At 36.1% G+C, this 9,998-nt stretch overlaps 1 protein-coding gene across 1 annotated transcript; it reads right to left on the bottom strand.

The window, feature by feature from the left end:
* Positions 1-2,566: 2,566 nt before the first annotated feature.
* On the bottom strand, positions 2,567-9,957 carry LOC144969055 (tRNA (adenine(58)-N(1))-methyltransferase catalytic subunit TRMT61A-like). Its single transcript, XM_078908046.1, has 3 exons — positions 9,531-9,957; positions 4,284-4,550; positions 2,567-3,040 (listed from the first exon to the last, which is right to left on the bottom strand). Exons 1-3 carry the CDS (start codon positions 9,853-9,855, stop codon positions 2,625-2,627), a joined length of 1,008 nt encoding a protein of 335 aa, XP_078764172.1. The 5' UTR covers positions 9,856-9,957; the 3' UTR covers positions 2,567-2,624.
* Between the last annotated feature and the right edge of the window lie 41 nt (positions 9,958-9,998).

Genomic DNA, 9,998 nt, shown 5'->3' with positions numbered 1-9,998 from the left:
GACTATAATCCAATCCTTTCAGAATTCTACCTCCCAGCATGAAGATCATAATTGGTCAAAAAATATATGAATATCCACTTGGTCACCAAGGTTTCTCAATAGGCTAGTAACAATATGAATAATAATAATAATAAAGAAAACTGAAGTGACTCCGTACACTGAAAATAGGTACAATCTTGGGGAAATGTGTACAAGCTTACAATCACAGAAAATGCGTACAATTCCGCATTTTTTGCGGTAGGTTGGCAGCTCTGCACAAGCATACAATCCAACAAAGAGGAATACACTCAAATGCTTACATTATACCTTCAAAATAACAATTACGATAATACATAACAGAGAGATAATTTACAAGGAAAAAAAAATATATCATCTCCCAAAACAATAACTATGCATTCGACTGTTTCCCTCCCAGCCAGGACAAAACCAAGTAATCTCATTCCAAGGCAAAGACAGAAAGCATGTTGGAAAACAGATATAAGGGGATAGATAACACAGTATGTACCCCCCCTGCCCACTATGGGAGGTCAGGAACCCCACCCAAGAAAACAGATAGGAGGGGGAGGGGGGTCTTGGGGTTTATTCTAGACATGGCTACCACATCTGGAAACATAAGGGATCATTCAGTATAGGCTAGCTGTATTAAAAATTAAGAACTCTGCAAATAACAACAGATCTACAATCATAATCAACACTCATATGCCCACCGCAGTATCAACAGTAATCGACGCTGAGGAGAGAGAAAAAATTTATGATGAAAAAGAAAACTTCATAAACAAACATAGGAAAGAAGATGTCATACTGGTGGGGGATTTTAACTCAAAAATAGCCTATAGCCTAGAAATCAGAAGGTGAATGTTGTTTAGGCAACTATTCCAAAGGCAAAAGAAATGATAATGGTCAACCTCTTATTGATTTTTGCACAAAAAAACAAATGTTTATTGCCAATTCGGCATTCAAGCATCCAGCTAGATATAACCACATGGGAAGGATTAATGAAAGTGGATGACAATATCGTAAGGATTTATAACCAAATTGCCTTTGTTATTGTCCCAGAACGTTACAAAAAACACCTGAACAATGCAAGGACATATTCTGGAACAAACGTAAACACTGACCAAAGACTGTTAGTAATTACTGTCAAGCAGTCAGTAAAATAAGATTTTTTACACGAAGACCAAACCAGCAACAGGTTTTACTAGCCTAAAAGATGAAAATATACGTAATGCATTCAAGAACAAACTGACAAACAAACTTGAGCAAGAACAAACTGACAAACAAACTTGAGCTTATACGTATCAATGCGGAAGCAAACCCTACCTCACAACACCAGAAATTGATTGACACTATCATTTCAGTCAGAGACGAAACTTCCAAAGACAAAAAATTTCAAAAGGAGCAAGTACTGTACCTGTAAAGTGCCTATTATAAACGTATTATAATGCTGATCTATCGAAAAGTAATCTCTGCTAAATACAATAGAGATCTAGATATTCAAATTAAAACACAACTGGATTGGCAACTAATCAGGGTCAAATAATCGCAGTTTGCGAGATATTCTGCGAGATATTCAAGACACACAGTCACAGCTAGGATATCCAGACTGGAGAGCAACATATTCACTTGACCTCTCATACCCCCCACCCCAGGCCTATAAGACAAGTGACTCAAACAAGTTGGGACCAGACTTATTTGTTCAGGATTTCCGTGTTTTCCATGTTGAGAATTTTACAAAGAATATGAAGAAAAATGTGAGGTAGGTAAACACGAGTGGTTTTGGTAAGGTCTCATTAATTATAATGAGGTGTAGTTTATAATGCGCTGTGTCTCATTCAGAAGTGGAATATGGTTCCAATTTGGTGGCATAGTAAGACAAAGCCAGCATATCACTATCACATTGTTGATAACACATTCAGAATGTGAAGTCTTTACCTATGAATCCGCTACCATCACTCCTCTCATTCATCTCCAACACACCTCTTCTCTTACCCCATCCCCAATTACTTGTTTGAGTTTGATATTACAGTTACAGCCTCATGCCAGCACTGCCTTGCTAGTCTCCCACTAGTACTGGGACATTAATAGAATAACATGGAGTAACGCATCATGTGCGAAAGACACTGGTCTCACATGCTTTGCTCCCCCTACCTTCCCCACGCATACACACACACACACATACACTCCAAACATACACACGTTTGTTACACCTAACGCCCTACTGAGACCGTTCAAAACAAACATACAGTAAGGCAAAAGAATTTTATGAACGAACACAAAAGTGAATGTTTAGTTTGTTCAAGATTTCCGTGTTGGCCTTCGAAAGTGTTGGAGATTTTCATGTTGCCAATACTATAAACATATAGGGATTAAAAAGGGAAATTGAGATGTGTTTGAGATTTCCGTGATTTAAAGATTTGCGTGTTGAGATTTCTGTTCTGCACTGTATATTCCTATCAAGAGAATTATTAGATTTTTGAAGTCTTTCTAATATAATTTCACTAAAAAAAAAATAATGAAACAAGAACAAAACAAATTTAAAAAAATAAAGTTCACAAAGCATGTAAAATATGATTTCAAATGTATTTGTTGAACCCAAATTAAAAAAAAACAAAAAACAAAACCCATTAATGGACTGAGAGAGTGGCAAATGTGAGAAATCCTGTGTGTCCTTGCATGTTCATAATTGGAACGGCAGCAGCAAAACATTTACAATTGGAGTCAGACTTTGACTTGTCTTCTTTATTCCCAACTCCATCACCTGATGACTTTCGTTTAGGAATAATTCTAAACTCCCCTTTGGCCGGCAAGACATTCTCCTGTGGCGATGGTTGCTCAATGGAATCATTTAACAAAGTAACATTGGATGGTTGTTCTACAAATTCGCCATCAAAACTGACATTTTGCATCTTCGCATATTGAATGTTAAAGTTTCTGTTGAGGCATTCTATTGTGGAAATATCCTCAAATCCTTCTTTGACTAGGGCTTCGTGTGTACACTGGACTTGCTCAATACATGGTGAAAAGGTACAGATCCTTCCTCCTGTACAGGAAAAAAAGTAATAAAAGAAAATATGTGTATTAAAAAAATCATTTAATTAAAGTGACCATTACATTGCAGAAATCATCAGGTGAATTGGACATAACATTTGGGGACTGTATTCTTTGACAGATGACCAATTTTGAGGGTGGAAAGCAATGTACGGGATTCACAACCTTAAATATTATTTAAAAAACTGTCAACATGGATTTTGCAATGTTGCACATTTTGCATCTAAAAATAGCAAATTTTGCAAAAATTTGTATTCCATTATAATTATACATGGAAAATGCAAATTTTACTCTGAAAAGTTTTTCCAATCTTTTTTCCTACCTTCACAATCCAGAATAGTGCACTTTTAAAAATAAATAATATGTCAATCAATAAATAAATACATAGAAATAAATATAGAAATAAAAGAATGAATAAAAATAAATAAATAAAATAAAATTAATTCACTGCTACAAAAACCTTTAGTTGTGTACAAAACAAGTTATAATTAACGTCAAATATATTACAGTCCACTCCGGATAATCGCAACATCTTAGGATCAGCTAAAATGTTGTAATTTACCGAAGTTGTGATTAACTAAAGTTGAGTTTTCTGTCCATATAGTGCAACATTTTCTCTCTGAGTTTACATGGGTTTTGAATCGTCCATGCCCCTCTTTAAAATTTTTTGTTCTTTTTTCTTTTCTTTTCTATCTTTTAGCCTTTATTGTTGTCAATTCTATTGTTTTACTTTGCATTTGACATCACTCATTTCCCTAGAAGGCATCAAGGGAAGTCTGTTTTCTTGCTGAGGCCAGATGTTTATAAACATTTTGCTCAGTAGCTTCCAACGATAGAAGCAAATCTGTTAAAAAGTCTTCTTAAATGAGCCGATGGAGATTTTTCACAAGGTCTAGGTTTTCTTTATTTGGCAAAGGTTAACTTTCATCATCATCGGCATCCTCTCCAAGCCGCTGATGTTTTTTTTTGCTGCACAACTCCTAAGAGATCTTCATTTAATAGCTCTCCTGTCGTCTTCAAATTGTTGTTCCCCCCCCCCCCCCCCCCCCCCCCCCCCCCCAAATGACCACATAACTCAAAACCAGCTTCGTCAACGACTTTTCAAAGTTAAACATAGCGCACTATTGGTGAATGCAGAAGAAAAATGGCTTTCGAAATCCAGTCAAAGTTATTTAGATACAAGCTGTGATCAGGAGAGTATCATGTGACATGAAAAGTACAAATAAACATAGTACCTTCTTTTTTTATGGCATTTTTAGCACTTGCTATGCATTCCCATGGCTTGGGAAGGTCCAAAAAAACTGCATCTGCTATGTGATTACACTTGAACCCTTCCCCACAAACATCTCGATGGGTTACTGTTACAAATTGTCCAAGCCCATGCTGGGTAAATTCATCCTGGGCCTTTATACTCCGTTCTTCATGGAACTCAAAAGTGTGCAAATGTCCCTTTGGTTGAATAGTTCGAAGGATTGCATGTGACAGAGATCCACTACCTGTTCCTACAATAACAAAGAAGAAAGAAAATCTTTAAAAGATAAACACAGCACAAAGCCCAATATATGAGAATCCTACCAGTTTTTTCCCCCACAGAATTCAATGGTTTGCAGACATTTCTCACAATAAAGGCTTCCCTTATCAATTTTCTGACTTCTTTAATGCTATAAACAATCTGAAGCATGTCATATTCTAAAGCACGAAAAAATACTCATCATTTGTTACGGTCAACTTATTTGATGATTTAACATTACAAATAACAAAAGTTACAAATACAAAAAAAAAAAACAAAACAAAAAAAAACAAAAAACAAAAAACAAACAAAAAATAACAAACCAAAAAATCCACCACAATACCAAAATATTTTGCATGTGTAACCAACTCACTGGTGTGTAGTATACAAATATTGAAATTTTACACTCAAATGCACCATTATCTTGATCAAGACAACACGGTTCAGAACTTTAACTAAACAAGAATCAGTAAGTTCGCCACATAAACCTACTAAATATTACACTTTCTATATATATTGAAACAGCTTTCTTTATTTTAATACACCAACTGCTTACCATGAGTATCTATTTACTACAGAAGAGGATATCACTGTCAATCTTGTTAGACAATGACCTTCATTATACAGTCCAGTCCAGATAATTCGAAATCTGATTAACCAAATTTCTTTTAAATCGAAGAAAATACGATGTAATGAATTATTTTCTTCTTTTTCTACATAAAATATTCATGGTTAATTCGAATTCGAACAGTCGTTATTCTCTTTATTCGAAGTGCAAGTGCTTGCCCATCATTAAAAAAACAACTCTGGAAGGTCATAATGAACTGCCTGTTCTCCGTATCCACCCTCCCACGCGTTTTAATGACTGAGCTGACTAATAATAATAATAACTAGACCCCTGAGGCATGTAATGGCGTGTTGTTCCCTCTCCGTCCCACCCGCCCTCTCTCTTCTTTCTCCAAATTGACCAGCTGTCTCGCGTCATCCCTCTCTCCTTCTCGCGTTCTCATCACTAAGACTAACTTGTGGTCTGCTGGCCGCTGGCTAACAAAGGGGGTTGGTTATAAATAGATCTAACACACAGTGATAACCACAAGCTGACCAATACACGGCACGAACAATCATAGGCCACACCCCACTCCACACGTTTCTCTTTCTCTTCTTTGCTGTCCTTCTTTATTGATCGATGGATCTAGATCTAGAAGTAGAGGGCCTACACAGCATGCAGTGTTAACTACTACTCTGTGCTATTGTGTAGCTTGTAAGTGGAAGGGCCAGGGCACGGCTTGGTCAGGGCCAAAGCATAAGGGTACAACAATGTGTAGTCTTTCTTTCTTTGTTGTACAACTTGGCTTTCTACTCAAGCAGTCTAGGCCTACAGTTGACTGAACGTGAACGCCACGCTAAACCCCACGCATTCTCATTCTGCGTAGAGTTGGGATAACCCTGATACCTGGAGTCAGGTTTAGTTATTTCCCTTGTTTGGAGACAAATCGAATTCTGATAAATAGAAGTCATTTGCTTTTCCCACCCAATTCGAATTATCAGGACTGCACTGTAATTATATGGATAAAAGGCCCCTGGTTGGGAATGTGGTGGGAGTGGGGGTGTATTATTGCACATGTGTGAAATGCATGAACCTTGGTAAGTGGATCATCTATCATGATGCGGTATACAGGACAAAAAGTGGACTCGAGTCTGATAAGTCTCCCATGGCTATTTGGATGCAAGCTCCAACACATGCGTGGCAATCACCATGCATACCAGATGTAAGGTGGACAGGCAGTTCGACCTTGGCTTTCTTTGGTTTCTAGAGCCAAAACTTTTGACACAAACTAAGAAAAGTATTGGTGACTACAAAAGTGACCAAGCTGCAAAATTTGAAATACTACACCAAAAAAAAATAAAATAAAAAAAATGGGAAACAGCAGTCTGAGCTCATAGCTGTACAGCTTGTTTTTTAAATTTTAAGATATTTTTATCATTAATTGATACAAATGAAAAAAAAATGAGTATTAACTAAATAGGGACTAACAACAGGTAGTCTAAACCCACTTTATTAGACGAGAGAGACAAAATGATTGATCAATTGTAAGTCTAGTTAGAAATTAAAAAGAAAAAAAGTTGAAACCCTTCAAAGGGAACAAAAATCAGTCAAATTAACAGTGGTCTAAAGCAGAAGCTTTTCTAACAGTATGTAACTTGATGTCCAAATAAAATCAGGACAAAATATTACAATATTCTGATAGTCTTGGACAAAAACAATCCCACAGTCCGAAGTATGGGTATCAGTCAGCTGAGTCTGTCTGATATCAGCAAAACAGAATTTCTTCTGAACTCTTCTTCTATCAGTATCAGTTCCATCCTTTGCCCACTGTGTCTCCCTTACAGCCTCCTGTGATTGTGCATGCATTTTGGAGTTCAAATAGCCACGGGAGACTATTCAGACTTGAGTCCGAAGTGCAGAGAACAATCTGACCCTCCAAAAAAATATGGACAATGCTGCTCCATATTTCACTTCCATCGCACATTTTGCATTTTAAAAGTTTCTTTGCATATTTGGATGTATTGGCATAAAAATAAAAACCAAGTAAACACACACACACACACACACATCCATACATAAACACACAATATACATCCCTGATCATCTATTACCTATAAATGTTAATGTATACACCCCATGCTGATTGAGATTGTCACCCCCCCCCCCCTATACATTATTACATGACACTGACCTTGCCCCACCCCTAACACATGGTAGTATGAGGCCTGAGGTAATCTCCATTCTATTGTTCTCCGTGTCTTGTCAGCTATTGCTGACAGCAGACCTTTGGTTTTATGAAAAGTTCAACCGAATGTTTCAGTAGCCTTGTGCAGCTATGTGGTCTAGTGGTATGACACTCGCTTTTGGATCGGAAGGTCCTGGGCTCGAGCCTCACGCTCGGCGCATAGTTGAGTCCTTGGAAAAGGCTCTTTACTCACATTCTCTCACCGTACTCAGGTGTAAAATGAGTACCTGGCCGTTAATAGCATTGACTTTGTCCAAAACATTGTAATATCGCCAAACATGTGTCATGTCCCGTCCTACATGTTAAATGTTGCTGTTGACCAGGGACCCCTTGTTAAAGCGCTTTGAGCACAATTAGTGGATATTGCGCTTTATAAAGCTCAATTTTAAAAAAAAGAAAAAAGAAAATAGGACAATTAAAAAAAAAAGTGAGTTTGCTTATATTACTGGTTCATTGGATATGAGGTTGAGATAAGTTCGATCAATAAGAATTATTTCACTAAATTCAACAACAACAAAAAAAAAAGGGCAGGGGGTGTGTATGTGTGATTTTTCTCTGTTCACAGAATGCGAGGTGCTAGTTGAGTCAGAGTTCATTGAATCTGAGTTGTACTGTAAATTATTGAAGCTTGCTGATTTTTATCACTACTAGTAGGTGTTCAAAGCCAATCGAATCCCCATTATTTGAAGTACAACAAATTCTAAATATATACCAAAATTCACAGTAGTTTTTTATGATCTGTGCAATGAAATATATTTTAATTCTGTTGTCAAATTATGACTATCCATAACAAAATGAATAAATTTAGTGTTTTTAGGTGCAAATAGAGATCCCACATTTTCTTGACTATTTGAAGTACAGTCGTAAAATAACATATTATTTATCACAATTCACATCTTTCCATGATATCTGTGATAAAATGCATAGATCTATAATTCTTGATGAAGCAATATTTAATTCAGTCATACTCATACCAACATTAAAAAAAAAGCAAATATTACTTCAGGTGTCTCTTTTTATGGCATGATAATAATACCCCTCCCTTTTATAACTCGAATCAAAGGGATTATTTCATTTCTAGTTGCAGTGTTATAACACAATTGTGTTTATTTGTTCCAAAGTCAGTTGTTAAATATTCAATATATTTTAGAAATCATTAACATGCGCTTTGCAACATTTGATTTATCCTAGTCTCAGGCAATATAAAAATATAATATACAATATTCATAATGCTAAAATTGATAGATGTTTTAGGAATGGGCATATGTATCGCTTAAGAGTTATTTGAAACCAACCAACGAGTAAATATTTGCAGGTCTGATAACCAAAATGATTATGGGCTCATAGTTGTAATGAAAATACTCTCAAACCAATGCTAAATATTGTCCATTACAACAATGTTAAAAGTCAATAATTGCGCCTGGTTATCAGAACTGTAAATATGTGCATGTTGATTCGCTGCCTGGGAGTCTTTATTTTATTCTTACATTGCTCATGTGCAGTCAACTTAGTCAACTGAAGATCTGCAAAGGCAATGACATTTTTATTGTTCTTCGTTTGGCAAATTGCTAAACAGCACAATAGAAACTAAGCAACACTTTATGAATATGAAGTAGAAATAAACCAAAGCATATTTCTAATTAGCAAGTTGCTAGCCCTAGCCCTAGCAGAATGCTAAGATAATAAAACTCAGTGAATTCAAGCCATTTTAAAATTCTTATTTAAAGTTCTGACTTTACAAGTGTCCTGAATTATAATGTAATAAAATATGTATGCATCTTGCGTGATGCATTTTTTACTTTTAATAGCACGAGTTGAACTTTAACTTTATCTGTCAATTTTAGATTGTACATGCTTGCAATTTTTAGGACCAGTAATTTGCATATTTTTGGGCATATTTTACTCTTTTTTTCATGCATTTTCACCTAATAATACTGAAATTGCAATGGTCTCAATGATAATGAAATTATACTCTGACAATACAAATACAAAATATTATCCACTTGCAACAATACTTAAAAAAAAGCCCATGGTTGCTCCCGCAATCAGACCTGCAAATATGTGCACGCAGGGAGAGACCCTACTCAACCTTCGAACCTCTCACACACTTTCTCTTGGTCTAAGTCTCTGCTACTAACTTAACTAGATAGATACACTCTCATAATCTATCTTTAGCTAACCTGCTTCCACTACAACTGATCCTGGTTTTAAATCCAGCTGGAAAATAATCATGCTGATATCTGTCGAATACAAAATTTGCGTTCTGTGGGGTAAACTTAATGTCCATAACTCTGGAGTAGGATGTATGACATAAATCCAGCCATAGGGGCATTGTAATCTGCTCCCATAATTCTGGCCAACCAGTTCGTCATGTTTCAAGGTACCAAATTTAGTCTGGTGAATTTTGCCTTCGGTCACCACAATTGGGAGCATATTGTCATATCCCACATATAATAAAGCAGTATCTCCATATTCGACAACATCTTTGATTCGATCGAAACTCATCGTGAATATCAATATTTTTTTAAGATCACGAATTAGATACTTTAGGACCAATATTTTGGCATGGATCTAATGAACAACTACTTTCGTTTTCATAACTTGCATCATGCGTTATTTCCCTTGATATTAGCAGACGACGTAGGTCA

This window comes from Berghia stephanieae, chromosome 1, assembly GCF_034508935.2.
Source record: "Berghia stephanieae isolate SIO BIC M18660-M18661 chromosome 1, UCSD_Bste_1.3, whole genome shotgun sequence".
Classification (NCBI taxonomy): domain Eukaryota; kingdom Metazoa; phylum Mollusca; class Gastropoda; order Nudibranchia; family Aeolidiidae; genus Berghia; species Berghia stephanieae.
Note: the sequence above shows the minus strand (reverse complement) of the source record. Positions and strands in the feature narration are given on the sequence as shown.